The 27,560-nt window shown below is 50.1% G+C and overlaps 1 protein-coding gene across 5 annotated transcripts in view; it reads left to right on the top strand.

The window, feature by feature from the left end:
• Positions 1 to 27,560, top strand: part of Kdm3 (Lysine demethylase 3) — a 187,974-nt gene that overhangs the window by 39,474 nt on the left and 120,940 nt on the right. For all 5 annotated transcript variants that reach the window (XM_076824963.1, XM_076824965.1, XM_076824964.1 and 2 more), the window contains exon 7: positions 13,340 to 13,439. In XM_076824963.1, the coding sequence (XP_076681078.1) occupies positions 13,340 to 13,439 (100 nt within the window). The remainder of the gene's footprint in view (positions 1 to 13,339; positions 13,440 to 27,560) is intronic.

Here is a 27,560-nt window from a genome sequence, read left to right on the forward strand (position 1 = left end):
GATGCAACATACCCCTTTCTCCCATTTTGTTCTGTTTACCTGAAGGTAGTGAATCGTTAACGATGCTGTCCAGGAACCAGCCGGCCTTCCCATTTATTCCGTATCGACGGAAATACTTTCGCTTATTAATAGCGCGTTACAGTCTGCTGAGGCGGACGGCGCCCAGATGGCTGGATTACTCGCCGGAGGATCGTATCGATTTGTCTGCGAAGCCCACGGAGGAGACTATCGCGTTCGACACTTTTAGACGCCAATTACACAGTTCGACAGCCAGCTGGACTTGTAGCATTCAGTAGCCGTTTCTTATAGGTTCCCGTGCCATGAAAACGAATCCGCAAACCGCTTGCCGCCATCACCCTCAGTTTTTGAGAAATTCGATTTTGAAAAAAAAATGCAAATTTTCAAGTTTGAACATCGTTTGTGTCGAAACGGTAATAGTTATTCGGTTGCTCGTAGCGTGAAATTATTCTATGAACCCTTCCGAATACAACGATATAAGTTAATATTGCATTATAAACATTTAAATATGTTTAAACATCGATCAAAGGGAAAAGGACACCCGAAAAGCACCCATTTTTGAAGATATCTTTCAATTTATTTCTAAAACTAAGGGTCTAGGAGAAAATCTGACCGTTCCACGCGATGCAGCAGATATTTTTCCTTCGGAAAGCATTAACAGAAGTGGTAAGTCACGTTTTGTTTTCAATACAGAGGCGAAATAATTTGGCAAAACGCGCGGTGCCGACAGTGGTAGTCAACGGCGGCGCGCGATCCACTGCTGCCCAGCGTAACACAATTGCTGAACGCGCGTGACTACCACTGTCGGCGCCGCACGTTTTGCCAAACTATTTCGCTTCTGTATTGAAAACAAAACGTGACTTACCACTTCTGTTAATGCTTTCCGAAGGAAAAATATCTGCTGCATCGCGTGGAATAGTCAGATTTTCTCCTGGACCCTTAATTTTAGAAATAAATTGAAAAACATCTGCAAAAATGGGTGCATTTCGGGTGTCCTTTTCCCTTTGATCGACGCTTAAACATATTTAAATATTCCTAATGCAATATTAATTTATATCGTTGTATTCGGGAGGGTTCATAGAATAATTTCACGCAACGAGCAACCGAATAAGTATTACCGTTTCGACGCAAAAGATGTTCAAAGTTGAAAATTTGCATTTTTTTTTCAAAATCGAATTTCTCAAAAACTGAGGGTGATGGCGACAAACGGTTTGCGGATTCGTTACCAGGGCACGAAAACCTATAAGAAACGGCCATTCAATGTTACAAGTCCGAAAAAAAAGTCAAATTTTGTCGAACTGTGTTATCGTTCTAGAGAAAGTCGAACGTGCGCGCTACTCGTGCTCCGGAATTCCCCGAATCGATCAAACGAACGAGGATGCTTCTGCTGCTGCTGCCGCCGCCGCTGCTGCTCCTTCGTCCCTTTGTGCGCGACTCAATTTCGCGGTAATTAAATTTGCATCAGAAGTTTCATGAAAGTTTAATCGCGACGGGCCCGGAAGACTCGAACCCTATTAAGATCCAACTATTAGGCTGGGCGGGTGGGGGGGGGGGAGAAGATGGTGATTCATTAAATTCCCCGATACGAGGGCAAGAAAAAGAAGCGACGAGGGGAAATGCCTGGTGGAAAGTGGCATGTAAATTAATTGCGATACCTCCCAGCATCCAGCACACGTTCGAGAATAAATTATTCCAGCTCAAGTATCATTTTCCCGGCGGCTTTGATTAATAGTCAGCTCGCCATTAAAGCCAGGGCGTATGTACCTATGCAGAGCTATACAGAGGTTGTTCTCTTGTTCCCGAGGCGCGTGCCGGAAGGTCCGTTTCAATTGGCCGTCGTCGCCTGGAAGATTACGCAAGCAGAATCTGTCGCAGAAATTCACCCTGTAGGAACATCGAACGGTTGAGTCGTAGCCCGGTGCAGTAGCTCGGAAACTTCTCCTCCCTTTTCCGCGAATCCAGCGTTACTCGCGAATAGCGGAGGCTGATATTGCGGGGCGCAGGATCATTTATTCCGCGGCATCTCCCGATGGAAGGGGTTGACCCTGGCAATTTCTCCTTGAATCTCTCGCGGCGGAGGGTTGTTTGCGGCCCCTCCCTCGCGCCGACTCTCTCAATATTGTTGACGCGCGGGGGGTAGCGTGTTGCACGTGTATATACGTAACCCGTCCGTGTTTCTCGTGCAGCCACCGACCGCTCGCGTATGTACACATCCGCGCACGTACGTGTGGGTAACGTGCCACGCACACACAGGTGAGCGCATAGTATTGGCTGGCGCCAGAAGGCCTTCATCGCCCGTTCCACCTGTTTGTGCTGTGGAGTTTCCCCGCGCGGAAACTTTCAGTTCCCAACAACAAAGTTCCCGGCTGGCCGAACTACTCCCGAATGACGTGCCGGATCGATACTTTGTAAGCCGCATAAATAAAGCCGCCACGCTCCCGCGACTTGCTCGCCCTACCTTCCGTGTTCCATCGCCTGTACAAGCAACCACTTCTCTCGCGTCGTTGCCCCGGCAATATGCCGTTTTATTAGCTTGTTGCAAATCAAATGGCCGCTTCTAATTTTTTAATTTAAACTTTTACTTCACAAACCTGATACGTATTTCGTCGATCGAAATAGTCACCATCGACTTCGATGCAGTTCTCCCAACGCGAAATAAGTGCACCAATGCCTCTCTGAAAGAAATCCAGAGTACGAGAGGCAATAAATTAAGCGAATGCAGTTTTTACAGCGATTTCTTCTCGAAACACTTTTCCGACCAAAAAGCTATCTAGGTGCTTGAAAAAAATGGTAGACTGTAGGTGAAAGGTCAGGAGAATAAGGAGGGTGAGGGAGAACTTCGTACTTCAATTCTGCTAACTTTTTAAAGGTTTGTTTTGCAGTGTGTGGTCGAGCATTATCATGAAGCAATAACACACCGCGTCTATTGACCAATGCCGGCTGTTGAATACGCAGTTTTTCATATATGAAATCAATTTCTTGACAGTGTTTGTCTGAATTTATGGTTTCACTTCGTTTTAAAATAAAAAGTGCTCAATATCCCTTGCTGACCACCATACAGACACTAAAATCTTTCACGTATGAAGGTTCGGTTTCGGCATATGTTTTGGGGCTTCATCTGCATCCAACCACTGTGCAGAACGTCGTCGATTGTCATAAAGAATCTATGTCTCGTCACAAGTAATTAGTCTATGTAATATGCCTTCATTATTATGACGAGAAAACAAAGAAGAACTGATTTTGTTCTTTTCAGTAAGTTCATGTGGGACCCATTTGTCTAGCTTTCTTACTTTACATGGCCTGTAGATGTCGGGAAACAGTTGAATAGTGAATATTCGTTCTCACTGCGATTTCCCGAGCAATTAGGCGCGAATCCTCTTCAACCATGTCTTTCAAAATAGCGTTTTCGATAACTGTTGGCTTATGGCCGCGAGGCATATTTTCGAGGTCCGTATCACCACAACGAAATTTTTCGAACCAACCAAGTGGTCCGATCACTTGCAGTACCATTGCCGAATGCAGTATTTATATTCCGCGTTGCCTCAGCCGCACTGTGACCAAGTTTCAACTCATACAAGTAAATTATTCGAATTCCCTTATTTTCCATAATCAGTTAAAACTGTTTTTAATTACGTATACTGCACAATATAACAGAAATTAAACACGCCAAATCACGCGTGAGACCTGCACTTTTCAAATGATACAGATACAACGCTATCTGCACGGAAAAGAGATAAGCTACAAAGCCGAGAAGTTTAAATTGTAGAAAACGGCCATTACATTTGCAGCAACCTAATATTTATCACCGCGGTGCTCGTGGCAAAGTTTCCGCGAGCGAGTCCAGCGGACAATCAAGACGTTAGAGGCTAGACACGTTAGAGCGTTAGACTCTGGCAATGGGTTGGCCCGGCGCATCGACTAGATCTCCTCGAGGACGGCAGGAATGATCTGGACGGGATCCAGGAGCGCGCAGAGAGCGGTGATCGTCGTCGCCTGAAAGCGGCTGGGCTCCTGCTCGCTATTGATTGCCAATAAATTCCGCGTGCCCGTAGCCGGTAAAGCGTAAAGGTAGCCATTTCGTTCACGGTTCGTCGGCTCACAATGGGTTTCCGTGTACAATGTCGGCTCCTGTTCGCGTACACGCGACGGTGAAATTAGCAAAGGCACTCTCGCAGACGGTGGACGCGAAAGGAGACGCGCTCTTTCGAGCCAGACCGAAGCGATGCGATGCGAACTTGCTCCAGATACCATCGGTCCGTGAGATCGCGCCGAGCCAAGCACAAAAGATCCTCCCATTCTTTTCCCCCTACTTCTACGCCCGCCCGTCCCCTGCTCCTCTCCGCGAAGAAAGGGGGTTTAATCAATCTTCGGCCCGATTCCGTTGTGGACGCAGTGTTATGCAAACGAGCGCGACGCTTCCGCAACGCGGGAAATTATACTATCAAATGCCGCGATTCAATTCGATTTCTGATCGTCCGTGGAAATTCTGCGAGCTGAGTGATAAACAATCCAGGGACGAGACCAAGGGTCTATGAACGTCGTTTCTATCCTATCGAGAAGTCTCGGGAAACTTAACGAGCCGAAGGAACTTCGCCTGATTTCCCTCTCGAAGCGCCTAACCCCCGAATCACGCTCGGGAATCACAGGGTGACCGGGGGAGGGAAATGTCGAGAAAGAAAACTGGAGAGTTTATCGGGCATGCACGAACGAGAGCTACGTTCGCAGTATTATCGTGGGTCGCGTGACGCAGCCAGCTTTCGAAGGCGGTTGCTCGTTGCCTAGGGTCTCGAGATGCAGGGATCGTGGTAACGGATAAGGTTGTTGGGAGCAACGGGGTGGAGAGAAAGGGGTAGCAGCGGCAGGAGGTAGGGCAGGGTGGCAGTGGGAGGGCTGGTCCGGCGACGGAGGCAGCGAGGGGGGAGAGATGTTGCTCCGTTGCTCGACGGCGGCGGCTAGAGTGGAAGGGAAGGAGTTGGGCGGTGGGGGAGGCGATTCCACGAAGCTCGCGGAGCACCAGTAGACGGCAGCACTGCGGGTCGCGCGTATCGCAGTTGGTGTCTGATCGTCAGCGCGTTTCCGTCTCCTATACTTGCCGACTCGTCGTCGTCATCGTCGTCGAGGGTGAAGGTGCCCCCACCCTCGCGACTCTCACCCCACCCGCGGCGAAGATCTTCTATTGTTGCCATCGTCGTCGTCGCCGCGTCGTACCCGCGGCGTACGAGTAGTGACGCTTCGTGCCGGCTTTCCTTCGTTCGTGGGTTGCGCGGGTTCCGTGGGTTATTTTTTTTTTTTCCGCAAGTTCCGGGATCGCCAGTGCTCCGTTTCACCTGCTCCCGGGAACACGAGGAGGCTGCCACGAACTGCTGGATGAAGGTGATTGTTGTGAAAGCCACGTCCGAAGCCTGGACCCCGAGGAGAGACAGACGATTCTCGAGATCTCGACGATCGCGGTCGCTTCGTCGTGAAGTTTGCCACGCGACGACCCTGGCACGTGAAGTAGTCCGCCGAGAGAGAGAGCTCGTTCAAATTCGCCGGTTCGTTAGACGCGAGACGAGGATGGGCGGGGGCCGGAGCACTCGCTCGAGGATCCAGCTTTAACCTAGCCGCTCCTCTTATCGAGTTTGACACAGTTGTGTCTCTTTGAGCGCGCGAGGTCAAGCAGCCGGCCATGTTTCACGCGAACGCTCTCGAGTATCCGCGGTAGAGTTTGAGGTTATTCGCGCCGGGTCGACCGTGTTCGCGCGTTAGATCGTGGCCAGTGAAATTTAATGGGAATTCGCTGCGCGTCACGTTGGCAAAGCGTTCGGGAGAAAGGTGCCAAGAAGCCGGGTTTGTCGTGCGTTGAAGCTTTAAAGTCGCTAGCAGGCGTACGTATAGTTACGTCTGAATTGCCATGGTAATATTTCGCGTGAAGTTGGGCGCGTATCGATACCGCGATCGCCGCGAGAATCGTTGAATCGACCTCGACAGCGGTCCGCTTCGAGAGGCCCAGTGGACATCGGGAATGATTGTTGCAGTGAGGGAACGCGGGAGACCGGAGGATTATTCTGATTAATAGCGGAGGAAAATTTACGACAGAACTATCGGTACTATCGGCTCTCGTGGGGCGTCGCGCCCGCGCGCGCGATGTATCCGCATTTAAACCGGCGGCTCGGCCAATGATTATTTTGTGGTGTGTCAAGTAAGTGAAAGTCAAGCGCGACGGACGCCGCCGCGGCCATTTTTCATGGGATAAAACCACCGTGCACCACCGTCACCGGCTCGAACTGGTTTCAATCCCACCGCTTCATCGCCACGACGTGTAAGTATTCCACTGCCAATCAGATTCCGTCTCTCATTCACACCTCCGCCTTTAATGGAGGATTTAATGCTATTTCCTTATCAAGCTTGGCGGAAGATAGGACGCGATCGCGCAATTTCGCATTAGTAGCACGGGAAGGTCCGGTGTTGCAAACATGGCTGAGCCATTTACGCGTACGTGGCATTTTATTGCTTACAGCTCGTTCCTTGAGCTGTAAAGGCCACGCGGTACACTCTTTATCAAATCCTCCATTCGTGCAGCAGAAAACAGCATTATGCTTCTGCAGCGAGCTAATACTTTTACGATAAACAGACTGTGCTCGCGCGAACGTAGAACGGAATTATCGTCGTAGCGATCGTTCTCTCGTGCCAATTATACCGGTAGCATTAAAATATAGCTCGCGCTGAGCGATGCACAAAGCTCACGCAGACTTTTCGTCCCCTCCAACCCCTCGATCGTTAAAGAATGGAAATTCGCAATTAGTTGCGCTGCTATTATCTCACCCGAGGAAAATTGATGGGCAGTTGACCCGATCGAACGTGCAATTTGCATCGGTCGTTTCGAAATTTCACGAAACTCATCGCGATCCTTTGAAATACAATTCTCTCTGAAAATTTTGTGTCCGTTAACCACCGCGGTATTGCCGTTCTCCGATAGGAATAAGAGAAATCGTTGGCTCTAAACGTAGATAGGAATCTCAAGTTTTTGCAGAAAATTCGATTGTTGTGTCCTGTACCTTACGCAAAAAAGTTGAGAGAATACAGTATCCCCAAAAAGTTACGCTAACTTCCGTTCCCTTTAGAAACAACGAGGTCGGGCCGTCGTAAAGTGATTTATCGCAAAGAATCGCGACGATCAATTGCAGTTTCATTGAATTACTCGGGGATAAATTAGTGGGAGCCATCGACAGAGTTGTTTGCTGTTATTTGTGCCGTAAACGGGGAAACGTATCAATCGGGGCATGTTCCATAAAGTATCAGCGAGGGGCATGGCTATCGCGATAAAAGCGAACGCTTCGGTACAGTAGGTACGGTCTGGTGCGGTCCGGTCCGCGGAGGTCGTTCGATAAACAACGTTTATTTTCAAAACGGCGCGCAGAGGAGGGCCATCAATCTTTCGCTGCGGGCAAAAATTCAAGAACCCTTTTCTCATCGACATGCGTGACCGAACTTTTGAGCGGTAGTGTACGTGAGCGGGGATCCATTAGGTATATATACATGCGTGTAGGAAGGAGAGTGAAACACGGAGCAAGCAAAGGGGAATAGAGAGCCACAGAGGAGGAGGAGGAGGAGGAGGAGGTGGAGGTGGGGGAGGGGGAAGCAGAGAAGCGAAACGAAAGAGACAGAGGGAAAGAGTGGGCGAGCATGGCTGGGAGAGAGGAAAAGTGGGTGTGCGGTATGGGTGCGCGGGAGAGCAGCAGAGATAGAGAGAGATAGGGAAGGAGAGATACATTCGAAGGAGCGAGAAGGAGGGACGAATTGGAAGGGAAAATGAATTCTCGTTGGCAGTCAGATAACCCGGGTACGATCGATCGGAATATCTGCCGGTCCGTTGGCGTTACATACACACACCGGCTGTACATAGAAACGCGTTTATATATAGAACATCATCGGCCATGTGCCGGCCGGCCGGCCGCGCGAGGGGGCGCGCGCCTACATACGTATGGATGTGTCTACATAAACGCGTCTGCGACTCTTTGCGAACGACGGGAACGCATCTACTATGCATGAATGCGTATACAGGGTGGCTCGATTTAGCCGCGACAACGGCACTTTCCAACCAACCACGGAAACGGAACTTTTACCCGCAGCTTCGTCAAGTATTTTTCCTCCTGCCCTGCGCTATTTTATTCCGTAATCCGTTCACCGTCCAATTATCCCCGGCCAGCATTGACCCGCGCGAGCTCCTTGGACGTTACAGGGACACCGATCGCTTCTGTCCCTTCGGTTCCGTTCCTCGGGAATTCTGACCGATAGACCGCTGGTTATTCGCAGCGACCGGGGGTGGCCACGGGCCAGTGTTCGCCGCCCTTTCGTACCTCCGCTGTTCCGAGCCCTCTCGCCCTGCCGCGAATAGCAATTCTCAGTCATATTTAATCGACCGCTTTTGCCCGTCTGTCGGTCGTATTCCCAGGTCCCCTCTTCAGACAGGTGCCCGGGTTGTTCGACAATTATTCATAAACGGAAAATTCGCCCCCGGAGGCGGAATTATGAAAAGCTCGCCGCTCCGACTTCCCCGGAACACGTGTAATCCAATCACGTCTGCCAGGGCTGCTAGTCGAGATCCCGAGACGCATTAACAGCGCGAGGAATGGACGAGAGTTCTGGAAAAGGAAACGCTGCGACGCTGGCCCCTTATCCACAAGCGCCGCGTACGCGGATCGGATCCTCGAAGGCCTGATCGGCCCGAGGCTCTCCGATGGCAAACTGGGTGCTAATGAGCGTGAATAAATAGCTGCCGATAAGCAGCCGTCACTTATCGCGCGTCAAGGTACCTACACGCCAGCCGATCCGAACCGCGAATCGCACCGAACGGAACAGACGGATTCCTGCTGACTGCCAATGCCTCGAGATACTTGACTTGTATAGGTGTCAAGTATGCGCATAGATAAAACGAGTCACGTCGACCGTATCTCCGTCGCGGGAACCATACACGCCAGTTACCTACGTGAATTCGCTCACGACCCATGATGGCCTCTCGACCGGTACCCACCTTCCAACTCTCCTACTGGAAGGAGAGGGTGGTGGAAAAAATTTGTCGGCGGTTCTGGGCAGCTGGGGGGGGGGGGTGACCAGAGTGCATGGGTGGACCAGTTTGCAGGCAGGAAAGAGCAACCGGTATCCGGAGAACTGGTTGGCCGCGAAGGTAGGCGGGAAAAATCGGTAAACAAGCGAGCTGGCTGGCTTTATCGCGGCACCCCTCGCGTCTGCACGCGCTATCGTCGTCGCTATCGATGAAAAGTTTAGTCTCCCCTCTGCGTTTCGGCTTGGATCGCCCGATACCGAGCCTGTCGCTCCTCCCTGATAGCGCGCGTGTCAGGACACACGCGTGCCGTGCGGTGCTGTGCGCGCAGCTGCCTAGGATCGACGTCCCTGTAATGGCAAAGTTGCGAACGACGCGTATATAGGACAGCGCGTTAGCTCGATTGCTTGAAAAATAGCAGCTCCTTGCGTCGACAGGTACATTAATCCGTAATCCGCGTTTATTATCGTCGTTCGCCTGGCAAATCGTGTTTGCGATAATCTAGCTTAATGCACACGGAACTGCAGCGCCATTAGCTTCGCCTCCGGCTTTTTCGCTTGATTTATCATCTCAGTTGGCAAATTAGACGACTCTTTGCCCTGCAACGACGCTCGTAACGCGGGAGAATGGCCTGAGAGCGATAACGAGTCGCATTTACGACGCATTGCGTTCTTATGCCGCGATAAACTTCAGCCGTTTTGCGGTCTGCCGACTCGAGCGGCCAATTTAGACTGGAAAGGTCGCCAAGTGGTTACGTGAACGGTCGAGCGCCTCGAGGAACTAGAATTTCTTCAGATTCGGCCCCCGCGACCGGGCTACCGGAAACTTTGCGCGTCGGCAACTTCTCGTCCCGACTGCGCTGTTCCTCCTCTCGGCTGCTGGAACTGTGACAAGTCCGTTCCGCGCGTGCCCATTCATACGTTTCCGCGAAAACTATAAGTTTGTAAGTTCACGAGCGACCGCTGCCTCCGACCAGATGACCGTCACCTTTCCTAGAAATTCCGATAGGATTTGACGAGCTTCGGAGGGCGTAGAAAATCACTGTCTCTCGTTAATCGGGGCTGATTCGTGTTACTCGTTAACGCGACGCACTGTCTGTCCTCGCTGGCTACGCCGCTGCGCATCTGGTCGCTGATCTTTTCCAGTTACACAGGTAACCACTTAAGTGAGACTCGGCTGCCTCTATCCACGCGCACGCACATGCACGCGCCACGCCGCATCCACTGTCAGTGTAGCCATTAATTAGATTAGCATATGCCGGAAAAAGCAGCTATCCGCTTATATCCGCCTGTGGCGACGTTGCACCACTACCAGCGCAGCTCGCTCGGCGCGTTAATGGCATTATGGGATCATCCGTGTGCGACTACAACCTCCGCTGCAAATATCCTCCGACCATTACTCGATCCTTGTTCCACCTCACCTGCGATACGCTTATCGTCCCCGTGATATCTGCGCGCCACCACCGCCGATCCGTCTTCTCTGTCCTATCTTATTACAGGTAGTTATCACAGCACTCGCGCTGGAAAACTGTGGTCGCGCAAACTTCGCGTTCCACGGCCAAAGACGGTGATAAATCGTAATCGTAAAGCAGCAGCGTCCGCTTCTACTACCCCCGTTCGAGTCGATTACACACCCTCCCCGCCGCGCGGCGTAAATAATTTCGTTCTCCGGGATTCTTTGCTCGCCCCACTTATTCCGCATTCCTTGTGCACAAGGGGCGGCAGAAGTTGCCGAGTATCGAAAGCAGCAACAAGGACGACACAAAGCCGAGAGCGGCGACGCAAACTATTTATTTCATGGGCTTCCCCCGTATAGACGTCGACGGCGATGGTCTCCCCTTTCGCGCGCGCGCGCGCGCGCACACACACGCTCGTGTGTACACGGGTCGTACATCAGCGGGCGCGAGTACATAAGGGGAAGTGGCCGGTATGCGAGGAAGGCGCACGAGGCTACACGAGAGCCACATAATGTGCGTGGCCATGTGCATCCCCCGGAATGCGACGGCCTAGGTGAAATGCCTGGTCCCGTGCCAGATACTTTAACCTCCATTCCCAATAAAACAGGCTGGAATCTTCTTTCCTGGCACTCTCTCTAGGGGAGGTCGCGACCTGGACCACCACGGTCTAAGTCCTCTCCACGGTGCAACAAAGGGGTAGGAATCGACGAATCGCATTAATTGTCCACCGTTCGCGTAAAACGGAGGATACCCTTTCCCAGGATCTGATAAAACGAAGAAATTGCGAATCGCGGCGAGCTCCTTTTCCTCCCCAAGCTTCTTATCAGCGCAATCTCCTCGGAGGTAATTCCCCATCGCCTTTTCGAATATTCACAACCGGTGCCGACCTTTAATTTCTCCCGAGGCGGCCTGGGATCCTCCTCCTGCGGTGCTTGTTCCTCGAGAATATTCACCGACCGATAATCCACGCTCGTAAATTCGCGCACGTCCCCCCCATCTTCTTTCTCGTCTCCTTCGCTGCGCATCTTGCCGCGTACCTGGTGGCCCGTTTACGCGTTCGTTACGTTATGGCGGTCCAGGAGGCTAGAACCACCTCGATAAACTCGCGAATATTGATTTCAACGAACCTCGGAGAGGGTCGCTGGATCGCCGAGGCACCGCTCCCGACGGCACCGCCCCTTCTCGGGGATACGAAAACGGTTTGCATTCCTGCTGGGTCACCCTGTAAGGTGAATGTCCCAATTTCTGCTCAAGTCCCCGTTCCTGCTCGTTTCGGATTTTTCTTATTATTATAAGCGTTACGTTTGTGCTATAGTTGCAACAAAATAGTTCTAGATTATTTCTAAATAATCAAAGTGCAGCGGAAGCAACGAAAAACTTTCAAAATGAGAGACTCGTGATTTTTCGACTGTGTTTTAGCTGGTTGTGCTAAGGAACAGGGTCACTATTATTGGTATTCGATAATTGGGCAGAAAATAGTATTAGCAGGAAAAGTTCTTATTTAATAACAAAAACAGATACCGTATTGTGCTCTGGATGTAGATTTTTGTACTATTTTTTAATTTTTTTTAAGTAGAAAACAGGTGATTAGGTTTAAGGTCAAGTGAATCACCGTCACCAAAATTTTAGTAACATAAACTCACAATTCAATATATGCTGTAAGCTCTATTTCTATTCGAAGGCATTTTATTAATTGTTTGTCATTATTTTATGCTCTACTGTTGTGTTATGAAACATCTCCATAAAAGATGTAACTTATTTTAACTTGAAAAGGCAACATATTATGCGAGCAGAAATTAGTACAAATGGTGAGTAGAAATACGTACATCGCTAATTTTCGTGAGTAGAAATACAAACATTTAAAACATATTTAATTACAAATTACTAGTAGTTAAACATCTTGAAATATCTTTCTTAAATAGTTTTCGACTGGTTGATTTATTATTAAATAATTATTCAATTACTCGGCAAATTTTGATCGCAAACAAATTTTTTTACACCTTCTTTCCGACGAGTAACCTCTTAAATCAGCAGAAATTGGGACATTCACCTTACCCGAAGCGCTGCGCCACGTTTATCTCGAGCGCCGTCCGCGTTTATCTGCGGTAATAAATGCTCCGCGCCGGTTCAACAAAGACGCGAACCGCTCGTACCCCCTTTCGTCCACAACACCGTCTGGTTGGCCTCTGCTATCCAGTGGCGTGACTTTTACGGCCGACTACAAAATAGTGGTTGCGCGTAGACGGTGCGAAGGATCGTCGTCGAATCGGTCAAACCGAGCGAAAGGGGTATCGACTTTCGCGAGATAATTTCACCCTCTAAATTCGCTTTATCATCGGGGGCTCCTTGGCGAGACTGGAGCGCGCGTTCGTCACGATCCAGCTCCCAAAGTGGAAAGAGATGTAGCTGCACGGCCAGGAGATTATGCCTGACGGCGTCGCTGCACTTTACCGCGATTCGTGAGCAGACTCTGGATACATACCTCGACGGAGGTTCGGTTAAGTAGATAAAGAGTCGCGGCTAAACGCTACACGTAGCCTGCGAGCTACATTTACGTCTCGCGACATGGCTGCTCGAGGAAGTCCACCGTGAATCGATGCAGCGCTCGATCCGAGAAACTATTAGTCGACAAGGTAGAGCGGCTCGCAGGACGTATGCAATCCCGTTCCTTTTGCAACGCTGCGGAACGAAAGTTGCGGTTTCCCTGGCGCTATATATCAACCCTGTGCAGGGAACAATGCCCACTCGAACGCGGAGCGTGGATCGCGCGGTGTTTCTGGATCAGCAGCCCGAAAAGTAAATGTATCTCGTTTATATTTCAGCCGCGACCTGGAAGGAGGCCCAGAGGACGCCCTGGGACCGCCACACAGTTGCAGACTACGCCCAGGATACAGAGCCCCGTCTCGCAGCATCTGGAAAAAGGTGAGTCTCGCACTCGACGAAGTTTCCATGTTCGGCGTAGGCGGTTTCCACGTCCAAACCTTTGCACTCCAAGCGCACACGCCTCTCGGACATAGCAGACTTTAAATTCGCGCTTCGTAGAAATAAACGGACAAGCTTCTGTATTTATTGCGCTAAGATCTCTGCTAGACGGTCGAGCGAATAAGTTGGAGTGCAATGTGTTAAAATTTCTAGCGGGCCGTGCCAAAGTGGCGTCCAAGCTGAAATTCACGGTAGCTTCAATATGCATGCGGTCTCTATTGAATTTTAACGACCTGCTGCTTTCACGGTAGAAGGGTCTGAAAGTAGCGCGTCCAGGTGAAAAATAAAATCCTTTTAGAACGGTGCGTCAGAATTATCGATGCTGCACGGTTCACGGTGCCTTTGAAGCGCGATTACCTCATCTTTAGCCATTAATCGTTATCGACTCGAGAAATCGACGCGCGCCATTGATCTTCAGCCGGCTACGCTGCGCGGCGAAGTTGCGTATTCTCGCGACGTACCGCTGGAGCCGGCAGTCGCTCTGCTTCGTCCCTGACAACGTTCACCTCGGTTGATCGTTGGAGGAGGAACCTAAAAGGGGTAGAAAAGAACGTAGTCCCCGATCCGGCGTGTCGAGCATGTTCAAGTCTTCCGCATGGTCGATGAAGCGAGGTCAAGAGGGGTCGTCGCCGCGGCGAAGCCACGATCGATCCTCTCGAAGGTCAGAGAAAGAGCTTTCGGACGAGAGGGTGGCGCGTGTTCATTGACGAAGCCGATCCGGGGTATCGCGTGGAATTAGGGCCGCCTGAAAATGCATCGCCTCCGGGGACGAAGACTGTTCTCCGGAGGCAGGGAATAAAAAGAACAGGGGGCCAGGAGGGGAGGGAAAGGGCGAAGAAAGCTACGGGTAGAGGGGACGGCGAGAGACGCGCCAAGGGGAATAAATGATTCGAGGAACCGAGGAGGGAACCGGTCCACAAACAAAAGACTCGTTGCCAGGTCTGGCTGAATCGCTGCTTTAAGGGATGAGGGGGAGAAGCGGGAGGGATTCCAGCCAGGAAGGAAGTGCTGACTCGGGAGGGAAGAGGGTGCCGATGTTGATGAAACGGGCTGCAGGACTCTCGAGTCTTTGTCCCCGGGACACGAACGCTTCTTAATCACATGGACCAGCGTCCCTGCTCCATGTTTTTCTGCCTCCTCCCATTGTCGCTACTTTTCTCCCTCTTCTCTGGGTTAGTCGAATTCCTAGGGTCGGCAACTTCCTCTCCCCTTGCTTCCTTCCTGGCATTTGTCCGCTCGCGCGTGACATTAAGATTTCCATTTCGAGCACATTTCGAACAAATGTCTTGGGTTGGTAAAAATTAGTCGAGCAATGCCGGGGCGTTCACGGATCGCTCGGATTAGCAACGTGAAGTTCAGACGGAATTTCACTCGGTGATCCGACTTCGCTCCCAATCCAGAGCTCCAATTACGCTCCGAGATTCTATATACTGGCACAAATTTCCTTTCGCAATGGCAGGTATTTGCGACACGAAATAAATAAAAGACATCCACGTGACCCAGCTGCCCCGGCCTATTCTCGACGCTCTTGCGGTAAAGCCGTTATCGGAGAACGTTATTTCCAGCCGCTTCCTGTTCGGATAATTCCTCACTTGGAGCTAATTGGCAGGATTAATTAATTGAACCGTCAGTTGGAAGTATTTTTACGCTCGGCAGCGACCGAACCTGTATTGCTTTTTGATCGTCTACGTCCACAATGATAGCTCGAGCACCCGCGAGATCGCGGGCATGCCCTAGGCTCTTTTCTGTCGCGTTTTCTCAGAAACGAGAGTGCAACGAACGACAAACGCCTCCTCTCGCGTTCGTCATCGTCGAACAGCCACTCCTCCGAGTCCGAGTTAGAAACCGTGACTGGGTGTCTTTCCTTCTCTTCCCTGGGCTTCGAGGCATTGTTGTACTCCGTAATTACGATATTTCCATTTATTTCATATAATAACATAACAATACAATTTACGGAAACTTAAACGAAATACAGCTTAATAGATTTTAGAGCTAGACTATTATGTCGAGACTGTTCGGAACAAGAGTAAAGTGTAAATTGAAAGAGATATTGCGTGTTATATATAGGTGGTTTTGGTGGTTCAGAAAGTGGGGGTTGTAAGGGAAGAGGCATAGGGATCAAGGTACAAGGATGAGTAATAAGGGACGGATGAAATCGCAAGAAAAGGAATTTAGGATATTTGCTATTGCTATCTGTCGAGAGATTTACTATATGTAAACGAATGACTAAAACTATAGAAAAATAAATTTAAGTGGCGTTGGTATACAACAGCAGAGCAGCAAGGTGGAAGAGGAGCGAGTGGATCGCACAAGTTACGTCACCGTGTCACCGAGCAAGTACAACCGATGCAGTCGAGGGTAGCGTACTTTTGGCCGCGCCTAATAAGATCATCCTCGAGTCCCTTCCATTCGCTTCTATTCTCCTAAATCTGCGTCTACGTGATCCACGAGAAAACGTTCACGGTTACGAGTGCTCTCGATTCCTGCGGAAGCACAGCGCAGAGAAACTTGGACGGCGATAATTCCCCTCGACTGGAGCAGCGGGAAAGCTCTCGAGGGAGCCGAATCGTTCCCCGATATCCTCGAGGAAAGCGAAGAAATTTATGCCGTCGTTCCGGGAACTTGTCCAGCGTTTCACCAGCAAAGATTCAAAGCCGCGATTTTTCTTTCTGCGAGCTACGAGGTGCAGGCACGCGCTAATAAAGTAACGAGGACTCCTTTGAAGTGGGTCTGCGTCGCTGTAATTCCTCGGTTCGTCGTCCCTCTCTTTTCTGCCCTTTTGCCTCCCTCTCGCCCCTCTCTCTTCTCGGTCTCAAGCTCCTCTCCCTCCGAAAATAAACGCGCCGCGTAAAACGTGAACCGGATGACACGTTGCTGAAAATACAAGCGGCAGAGCGAGCGCCGCTCCGGCCGATGATATTTCGTAGTAATTACGAGTGGAAAGCAGAGGGGCGCCGGCAAGGAATTCTTTTCTATTCGAGCGGGGAGGGCGGGACCTCGACCGCGTAAATATATTCCAGCCAGAGATAGGGACGGAGTTAAATGGACGCTGCTTGGAAATGTTACGCGTTAATTAGGGAAACGCGTGTCCATAGTTTTCCCGCGGCTGCTGGTAATTGGAAAAATTCGCCACCGGTCTGGCCGCGTAATTACGGTCTACCGCGGTTCCACCTAGCAACCGGGAAGCTCTCCGGGCGACATTGTTGCAAGACACCGTGCTGGGAGGCGGCAATGAAAAAGAAAGAGAAGCGGTGCAAGTGCAGCGATGCTTAAATAGCAGTGAAAGAGGCTGGGGGAGAAGAGAAAGGGCGATAGTTGGAAGGAGCGAACGGAGATTGCACGGAAACGAGATTGATAGCGGTTACTGGCTGTGTACGGGTTGCTTGGCAGCCTACCAATCCAGCTTGCGAGTCGTCGACACTTGTTCCTCTCCTCTCTTTCCTCCGTCTGCTAACTTTTCAAAGTCGAGCCGCGGCCAAGAGAGCTGCTGCTCGAGAGCATGCCCGCTCGCTCGCTATAAGTCTTCCAGCAGCACAGCAGCAGCTCACCGTGAGAACCGCGAGCGACTCGCGGGGGAATAGTAAATCGCGATTTATTGGAAATCGGATCAGCGAGAGCCTGAGGCTGAGGCAGGCTCTCCGTGCTCGCGTTACATTCCCCTCGCGACGCGCAGCACAGTTTGCTGGGCGATGCTTTCCCAGACTTTTCGCGAAAACATGGCGGTGCTGAAATAATGCATTCAGATTCTTCTCGTTTCACCAGCCTCCCCTATTATGCATCCATTGGAATCACGCGTCACGAATTCCTCGGCGATTCGTCGGTTTACTGGCCAACCGTTCCGAAAGTTTGCGGGGCGAAGGGGGGTGAGCGCGCACGTAGCGAGGGTGCATTGCAAACGGCGGATTAAAACGTCGCCGGGCTGCAACGGCACGTGGGCGAGCTGTCGTGTCCTATAATATATGCATTCAACATTAGGCGCGTATGCAACGTATGCGAGAATTGCGAGCGAGCCACATGTCGACACACGCGCATCTGGCAGACATTGAACGCCGCGCCGTGTAGCTCGTAAATGACCTGGAAAAAAGTCTCCGTGGCTGTCTGCTCGGAATACGCCGCTCTTTCCACCCGATACGACACTGGCCACACTAATTAGCCAAGAGACTGCACTCGCTCGCTCGCTCTTTCCCGCAGAAATAACGCGAGGTGAACGCGCACCACGCGCGCTTTTCGCGTTTCATTTACCACACCGCCAATCTTTATCGCCATTGGATTAATTAATCGATCGGACGGAAATTCTTTTCCCTCGGTGGAAGCTGCGTATCCCGTGCAACACTCCCAGAGGAAATTTCGTTAACCGCGATAGCGAAGCAAGACGCTCCCACGAATTATCTCTTCCCCCCTCCGTAATTCCGGCAATAATTTTCCGCCTCTGGGAGGGGCGCGATAAATTGCTCATGGTTGCGCTAAGATCCCCCGCGAGATGCAACTAAATCGAAAACGTTTATTCCATTGGAAAAAAGGAGAGCTGTCCGCCAAAGTTTCGCGCAGCATCGAGGCAACTTGACCACTGCTATAAACTCGATCAAACTGTCTTCGCCACTGCAACTTCGCGTTCACCCGTGGCCTTCGTTTCCTGCTCCTTGGCCCTGCCAGGCCAGGAAATTGCCACGAAATTCCTGGCTCCGCGATAAAACGCGCGCCGACTGCGAATTTGTTTGTAGGTAGACGGATGGTGGTCCCTAGGTAATTAGGCAGCTACATTCGTTACGGTTCAAGCTCGGCTCGCGCGTATTCGCCTACTAGTTCCGGAACTCGGATAATTATTATTGCGAACTAACTTTGAGTTTGCTCGATTCTCCCTCGTAACCCACGCCTCTGCCTACCGGCTTTCCCATCGTCTCGCGTATGGGCGAAATTCCCTCCGCCATCGCCAGCTGGAATTCTCGCGAATTCGTTGGGCGCGTGTTCGCGACCTGCTCGGCTCTGCTGTTAAAGTCAACTTTCGGCCTGTGGCTCCGCGAACGTTGGGGCTAACCACGATCCAAACGATTCCAATTGAAATCTTGGTCGCGCGATTAATGAACGCGCGCCCTTCTCAGATTAATCGCCTGGCTCGTTGATGGCCCTGGAACCAGTTTGCCCCGGCTGGACCAAAATACGGCCATCGATCTTGCGGATTTTACGAGCCGTCGCGAGATCCCTTGATCTTTGAAACCGCTGCTTTTAAAGGCTCGTAAAAAGCTTCGGGCATTCTGTCCTCCGCCACGAGAATTTTATCGCGAACGATCGGGCAGTGTACCGTCGCGTTTCGAATATCGAGCACGTCCACGTCTCGAGACAGTTCCAGCAAGAACCACACCTGGAGAAGTTTCGAAATCGACCAGCTCCTAACCTGTCCAGGACCATCATTGTCGAATCTTTTAGTGGAATGCTCGGAGTAAAGGAACGCATTCGCGTTTCCATCCACGTACATTCAGGGAAACAATTCAAGTTCCGCCGCTGGTCGAGAGGAAAACTCCGCAGACGGAAGAGAGGAGGGTTTTTAAAGGACCTCTGCCCGGGGAATCCGTAGGTTACGACTTCTAGATCCCCAGGGCACGCTAAGGGGGTGGGAATTTCCTGGGGGTAGTTACGAAAGCTTGATCCTCGCACGACGCACAGAACTTCTCTTCGCAAAGTTTACCCGAGTAGTTTCTTCCTCTGTCTGGAGATCGTGGAATGTGCAGCGCTAACTTTCCTCCACTCTTATGAAACATTCTTCCCCCTCGGCCACGTCGACTAGCGATGGGGTCGATTCACAGACCGCGCGGTGCGTTGATACGTGGGCGAACAATTGAAAAATCAAATATTTTGCAGGGTGATATTTAGCACCTAATATTTACATCAAGATGTTCAGTAATCGAGTTCGATTAACCTGGAAACTAAGTACTTCAAGCGTCGCTCGCAATTCATACGCGGTAGAGTTACTTTCTTTTTTTTTATTTAGACCTTAAGCATATTTGTTAATCTTGGCTCACTTTATTAACCACGGATTCTAGTATTCTGGGTAAGTAGGTATGTGTGCTTCAAAATGATTGTTTGGGCTTATGGACTTACTGATCATTAGGAAACTTCTTAATCCCGAGAATGAAAATTTTATTTCAATCGATTTTTTAAAAAATACGTAAGAAAATGTATGCGTGATTTTTTTTTTATATTTGGTTACCCTAACTTTAGACTTTATGAAAATAACGCCCTTTTCTGCCTCTACCTGTGACTATTTGAGAAATAAATTTGTTTTGGAAGAAGTGTGTAGATCAAGAATTCTAATATCTTTGAAAAGTGGATTTCTTTAGACCAAAGCAAAAAAAAAAATAATGGGATTCATGACCACATTTTGGTACTTTTAAATATAATCAGGCAATTCATGTTCATCATCTGATTTAACATATCCTGCTGTCAATATTGAAAGTGTTGAGCTTCCCGAGACAATGCTCGGCCATATCTCGATCGCTTGTAGCACGATCGAGCCGCGTTTTAATAGATAAATAGGATATCTAGTGTAATACCGAGATTAATTGTATAAGTCTGTATATTGGTCCGTCTCGCTCGAGTCTCAAGGACAGTCTGTCTGGCCGGGGCGGGCGTGTCGAGCCGATTCGTACAGCGTCGTGTTTCGTCGGTCGCTAACTCGTACCGTTGCCACAAAAGAAGCGCATTCCTTTCGGGCTACGTTTCTAAGAAGGTTACAATGTTTTTGGGACGCAACAGAAAGTGATGATGAAATGTCAAGTTTTGACGAATTTGTTTAAAAAATTGAGTATTATTTATACTATGTTTCATATGAATTATTACGTTTACGGTTTTTATATATTATTATTCGCAGTTTATAATTACAATAAATTACGTTAACGTATTTAGACTCTTCTCTTTTAGTCCAAAAAAGCATATTATATATTTAAAATATACATATTTTAATGAAAAATTCTAACTTCAAATGCACGTGATAAAAATAATTCGATTAAAAAGTATTTTCAACAAAAGTTAGTCAGTATTCAGTTGACAACAAATTGCAAACGGAAATATTGATAAAAAACATTTTATTCGATAAAAAATCCTATCTCGATCAACTGGACGCCATTTAATCATTCTTCCACGAGTGGCGGAGGTTTCGAAACTTGATCGTTCCGATTCGTCAGAGCACAAGCACGACTTCCATCGTACCTTGCTGCGAACGCACAGTTTCGACAGCTTCCCTCTTTCCGCGCGGCTGCCCTTTCGACGTGGGTCCTCGAGGAATGCAGCTCGGTGTATTTTCTCTCTGTCCGCAGCTATGGTATTCGGTCGGAAGTTTGTGCATTAAGAACTCCAAGTTCGGGGACGCGAGCGTGTGTGGGAGTGCGTATGCGTGTGTACCATCTGCAGGGAACTTTCGGATACTCAGCGCGCAGTTTCGATCACTTCCCTCGTTAAGTTTCCCCTGTTGCTCTCGTCTGTTGGCTGCTGCCTGCTCTATTCTAACAATTAGTCGGCTGGAACTCCTGCTCGGTTCAGGCAAAATTCGGGGGTGGAATCTTCTTGTTATCTCCTGTCCTACATCGCGATCCGACGGGAACACAGATCAAATTCCTCCGAAGTAAAGTTGCTCGCGCCTCCAAGCTTCCCAAACATCTAATCCTGCGGTGATTAGAGTTTCCTCGAGGCAAAGTTATAGCCCTCGTTACGTCCTTACCCCTCCCTCGAGGAATTACTGTCCCTGCCGGGGGTGGAAGCGTACGCGGAGAAATTGGACAGCGTCTTTTCCCCAGCCACTTCGTTTGCCCTCTTTTCCGCGGCGTAATAAGATCTCCAAAGGGGACGAGGAAAAAGATGATACCTCGAGGAGACCTCCGCCGGTGGCCTTGATCCTCCTTTCTCATTTAAGTGGCGTTACGACTCGCAAGACGAATGGCGATGCGATCAATCCTCCGCCTCGAAGATCGATCGCCGAGAGGCTGGAAGAATACGCGTTCCTTCTGAGAAAACCTCTCTCTCTCTCCACCGAGCGTCTATTCCCCATATTTCCACATGGTCGGCAAAAGGTTTTCAAAGGAAATCTGGGCCTGGGCTCGCGCGAGTAGGTACCTAACAGACGAGGGCTAGGAAGAGCTTTGTGGACCAGTTTTGTGAGGGCGGAGGGAGGATTTAGGGATAAAGGGTGGCTGACGCGCTGTTCGGGGAAATTTCTAGACCCTCCGCGACCTTGCTTAACGACTTCGAACCCTGCGAGCTATGAAAGATGCGTGGAGGTCTGGCGATGCATCAACGTCCACGTGCACGGAGCACCTGAACGCGCAGCGGTACTCGGGGCCCTGTTTAAATGGCATCTGTGCACAGGTTCGTTCCCCTCTGGCCCCCCCTGCTCCCCTCCGCACCCCTCGGTTCCCGTGATGGTTGCATAATCGAGGAACGAGCCAAAGGCGGTCCCTGGGCAGCAGCTGTTGATCGTTGAATTCCAGCGGATGCGCACCTTCCGTCTGCGTGCACGTTGGCAGGGGTTGAGCCGCACGCAGGTGCAATCTGGCGATGGTTGTGGCAGGTGGTGTATGGACAGGTATCGATGAGAGTTAGTCCAGGGATCTCTGCTGATTTCTCCGTCTCTTCGAGGTCTCCAGATCGCTGACTCTTTAAGCTTCAAACGAGCCTTTTAGTTTATTACCACTGTAGTCCGAGCAACTGAAATCTTGGTTAATCCCACTGGCTGATATCCCATTCGTCGATACGATTTCTAGCCGCGCAGTCAGCTGTCCGCTGACAAAAGGTCTCGCGATGCGCGACATTAATCCGACCGTTAAAGTATTCACGTCTCAATTCGATCGAGTTGATGCGTCGGTGAAAAACGCGGCGAGGGCAGCGACCGAGAAAATCGATGGCGACGATCGAATTGCAATTTGCACAGGTGGCCAGAGGCGACGACGGCTGCAGCTAGGTATGGAGAGGTATGGAGAAGGTTGGAGAGGGTTGGTGGCACAAAACCGAAAGTGAGATTAGCTTCGTTCCGGCTGGCGGGCCGCCAACTTTTCCCCTGCTCGGTTTTATTGGGCTCACGCACGCACGCAGACACGATCCGGATTTCGCGCGACCCGCTATTCCCGTACATCCGGGTCTTGCCCCGACGGATATATCGCGGCGATAGCCTCTCTCTCTCTCTTTCTCGCCCCCTCTGCCCGAGTGTCGCGCTTTATTCTTATATGTAGATGGCCACATTTCGGCTCGGATTTATCGGCTTTCCCGCGGATGCGTGCACGCGCGCCCGATTTTTCCTCCCCCCGCGCGCTGTTAATTGGACGCGGCAAGCGCCAACGACCGGCTCGGCTCGTTCCAAGCCTTTCACCCTGCCCTAACCTTGCTGCTTTCGTTCCGTCAAGTAGGCAACAATTCCACCCGCTCGTACCTTATGCAATTCCTCGAATCCACTTCGACATCTAGTGTAGCCGTCTTGGCCCAAAAGGGGCGCGCTCTTCCTCAGGCTTTCGCCTATACGAGCATTTGGCTGGCATGGTGGTGTGAGCAAAATTTAACAGTCGTCACGGTCCGCTGCCAAGGGAAATTCGGCGTAGATGTTCTGTCGAAATGGTGCTTGGAAAAACACTGCCCTCATCCGCTAGGAATCACTGGGCAAGTTGGATCTACCCCGAAGGGCGGCGGCTCGTTTAGTCAGCGTTACGCGTCGCGAATCCACTTCGACAATGCAGTACCACCCTATACTCTACAGTATATCTCTTTAAAGAAGCTTGTCCTCTGGCGCTAAAAATTCCCGCGGAAGCGAAGTGCGCCGCTCGTAGAATCATGCGCTGGATATTTTACGACGTGTCGCGGAAGGAAGACCGAGCGGAACGAGCGAAACGCTCAACGAGGAGTCGTTAAATGACGAGAACGCGCGAGATCCTCGGCCCCAGTTTTCATTCGCTCCGTCCTAGTAGTTTCGTGAAATATTTTAGCAGCTACGTAGCTTTCGGACGTTGAGATCGCCTTTATTACATTCAAGCGATGCGACACTGCCACGTTCTTACTTACTGCTCGATTACTTTGCGCGTTTGATAAGAGCGCGCGGTGGATAACGGCTCGATAACGGTGATCGGGGGTGAAAGACGAGGGAGCGGGGCGCGATCGGCAGCTCATTCTTTAAATGAGCCCGTCGGCGGTCGGTGGTCGGCTAAATGCATCTGCACGCGTGTGTCTCGCAGCTGCGCACGCTTTCGCGTGCATTATGCATGCACGCGTTGCCGGGCGACCGCGACGATGCGAGCCTGGCACGCCCACCGTTTTCGCGCTTCCACTCGTCTCGCATCCAGGGCCCACCTCTGCCTGGGATCCACACTCATCTTTCGTTCATGGCCTTTTAAGCGGCCCGAAAATTCCTGCAGGCCTGGTCGAGTGCCACTCGAGCCCCGCCCGCTCTGGCCCGAATCATTTATCTTGAAATATTAGAGACACGCAGAAGTAGAGTAGGTAGATTCCAGAAAGAACGAACAGTCCAAAGTGGAGTGGATAGAAGTGTTGAGGTTCGACGTAGGGTAGACCGGGTCGAATCGGGTCACAGGGCGAATCGGATCAAAATATGAATCTAGTCCATATTTCTTACATCGCGATAGAAATCAGCGTTCCGATCGATCGTAGTACCTCCTCCCTCTTCCTTGCACCTACCGCGAAAGCCCGTTAATTGTTTTAAGTCATTGTTTAGAGCTGGCATACGTTTTCAGTGACATGGACGCGTGCGAATGTTAGGATTTTCGTCCGAATCTAACCTACGTCATCTGCAATTTCGTATTTAAAATAAAAAGTAAGATTGATAATTTCAATGTGTTTACTGTTATTATGTTGCACGGTGTCCAAGTTTAGTATTTCATGTATTACTATGACTATGACTATTATATCATAATAAGTTTATGTAATCTACACTCTTTATTTTCATTTGAGTATTTTTATGTTTATAAATATGATAATTGTTTATATACAGATGGTTAGTACGTGCATAAAAAAGAGCAATCAGGGATCATGGTAAAAATTAAATTTAGAGAAACGACGAAAAAGATAAATAAATTAATGGTCTTAAGAAGATGGCATTGTATTTACTCTGGTGAAAAATTAATTCGTCCACTTTCAGAAGATTATCTGAGAAGAGTGATGCCACGAGAATTGTGCCGATAGAGTTGGCAAAAAACGGCAATATCCATCCGATCTGTGTGCTGAGTAGTGTCACTTGACTTCACTGTCATTAAATTAGATTTGTTTAAGTTGATTCTAAAGATTTTGTTATGAAAGTTTCGGGGCGAATCGGATATTTCTCACTGTTTGGTTGTTTGTTTGCAGAAGAAACATTTTTAAGTTTCATTTTATTTTCTATTATTAATCTTAAAGCCAAAGGCGTACTGGTCACGAATATATATAATAAAAAATTAGTTTTCTTTAATGTTTGACTAGTATTTTTTTACCGTCATACACAAAGTGATCCGATTCGCCCCGGTCTACCCTAGAAGTTTTCGGGCGAATAGCAGAGCACGATCGGCTCGGTTAAATAACAGCCGAGACGCGAGGATTTTTTCGACACGCCACTCGACGCGATGCTGCATTTCTCGGCCCGACGATGAGCCCTCGTTAATTAAGTCGCTTTTTCTTTCCCTCTATTTCGCCGTTCGCGTTTCGGTTTCCACGGGAAGCTCGTTTCATTTCCGGCCTGTCCATCGAGATTCCACCCTCGTCCGAGGGAAAAAAATATCTCTCGTTTATCCAGTCGCGTGTGGTTTAGATGATAGCCGAACGAAATTGCATTCTCGCGAGGATCGAGTGGACGGTCGGGCGGGAAAAAGAATGGGAAGAAAGAGATACACGCGTGGGCCGCGCGGGATTCGCCCCGCATCGTCGACAAACCGACGCAGAATTGAAAAAAGGAATGGCAAAAAAAATATTCGGTCTTGAATGAAAGCCAGGCGGCAGCGCCGCTTGAATCACAGATTTGTATCAATCCCAGCGTTGACGGATGTCTAGCCATAAAAACCAGACAAAGAATACCTTCTCCGTCGAAAAAAAGTCTAATAATTTCGCTCATCTCTAGAGCTCGCTATTCACCTATCATCTATCTCTGGAAAGTATTGAATTTTCAAGCCACTTTCGCCGTAGGATCGACTGAGAATCCTGCTGGCGTAAATAGCGCTTAATTAATTCAATATCCTCGCGATAATTGACTGCTGGTTGCATTCGGTTCGCATCCCACGCTCCCATCTTCTCTTTCTCCCTCTTTTGCCTGCGATCTATTTTGCCAGCACTTTTCCACCTGCTGTCGCTTAGTTGGCGTAATTGTTTCGCAGTTCATCCGCGGGACAGTTATTCCGAAATTTGAATTCCGAGCTTTCAATTTGCAACCTAAAGTCGCGATTGATTGTAAGTGGAGGATAGGGAGCTCTTGCAACATTCGTCCCACCCAAGTAAGCCCGTCCAGTTCGGTGAAAGAGCGGAAGAGCGAGGAGGGAGGGAAGCGCAAAAGATAGAATCGCATTGTGTAGGATGCGTCCTCTCAGCCAGACGGCTCTGGATAGGAAGCTTAGACGGGGCACAGAGGAGGCTGTCCTAATTGCCGAGATCTGCGTGAGTCAGCCCATTGTTGTAGATTGTTCCCGATAGACCGACAGAGCATCCTTTTCCATCCGAGGATAAGCGAAAGGCGCGGGCAAACGAGACGAGTAGAGGAAGTCGAACGCGCGGACTCTATGCCGGCTGGGGCACTGGAAACTCGGCGTAGGAAGTCGATGATTGAAGGAGTCGGAGAGTCATAAACTATGAATCAGCGAATCGTGGGTTGCAGCCGACAATCGAGCACTTTGATTCGCCTGGCCTTGGAGGCAGACCGTTGGCAGTGGCAAAACTCGTAGAATTTCCAGCGAGGGAAAGTTGCGACTTGCCCCGATGAAAGGGAACATTGAGCACAGTCATTTGGCTGCAACTCCATCTGTATTGTGCGCGGTGTGTTTCTGACGCTCGAGCACGCTCCCCGCCCGTGCCAAAGTTAATAATAGACCCAGTGAAAGTGCTGGTTAATTGAGAGCCGAGAAGTTGCGGCGGAGCCTCGTGTTCGGGAGCAGCAGGCTCGCGAACGAGACGCGGATCGCGAATCGGCTGGGATCCCAGTTTTTCTCCCGATACGATAGCCGGCTCGTCACACCTCGAAATTCCAGTTGCAGACGCGTGCTATCCCGTGAGACCGACGAGTATATCCGGCAGCGACCAACAAAAGCTTCGCAAACGGTTCATTGTTCGTTCGGGAAGACGAAGGAGCGATTCGGAGACGGGTGCCAGGGAATCGTTGCGCAACGGGTGTCGTTTCTGCACAGAATTTCATCCTGGCGGCCCGGCGAGTTAAATATGCATTTACCCCGTGGACCGATGGCAAGAATAAATAAAGTCGTCGTCGCGGTAATACGAATTTGTTCCATTGTGCGTAATTCCATTTATGAATTACGGCCTCGCCTCGCGCCGTTTGGAATTTTATTCTTTCCGCGCGGATACACCGCGCTGGCCGTACAAAGGGAGCAAATTAATTAACCAATAACAGGGCGCAGCGGCGCGCATTGTTAGGAAACGAGAGAGAGTACTCTCGCCCCGTGTTTAAAATTAAAACATCATTCGCGACAACGCGGCCAACTATTAATTGGCTGCTCTCAGAGTCGTTTGTCTCGCAAAAGAACGTTTCATTGGGTGATTTTCAGATACGCGTTCGCCCTAAATAACGCGATCCATCCAGCTCCGGGGGGTACGAAAATTGCGAAGACGGCAAAGGGCAAGAGGGGAAGTTGGCAGCAGAGGAAACGGCGATTAAAGTTGCCGTCGTATTGGCAGGGAGAGTTCCCCTTTAAGGCAGCCACGGGGTTGGGACAACGGGTCGATAATGCCGTCTCGAAACACAACCCCTCCCGTGCATTCAAACTACCGCACAGCCTTGCCACGCGTGGCTGCAAAGGGACGATGAGGAATGAGGGGTGGTTGGGACGAGGGAAGAGGGATGAGAGAGGGGAATGCTCAGGCAGAGTGGGCGCTGTGTTTATCGAA

Source organism: Andrena cerasifolii, chromosome 13, assembly GCF_050908995.1.
Source record: "Andrena cerasifolii isolate SP2316 chromosome 13, iyAndCera1_principal, whole genome shotgun sequence".
NCBI lineage: Eukaryota > Metazoa > Arthropoda > Insecta > Hymenoptera > Andrenidae > Andrena > Andrena cerasifolii.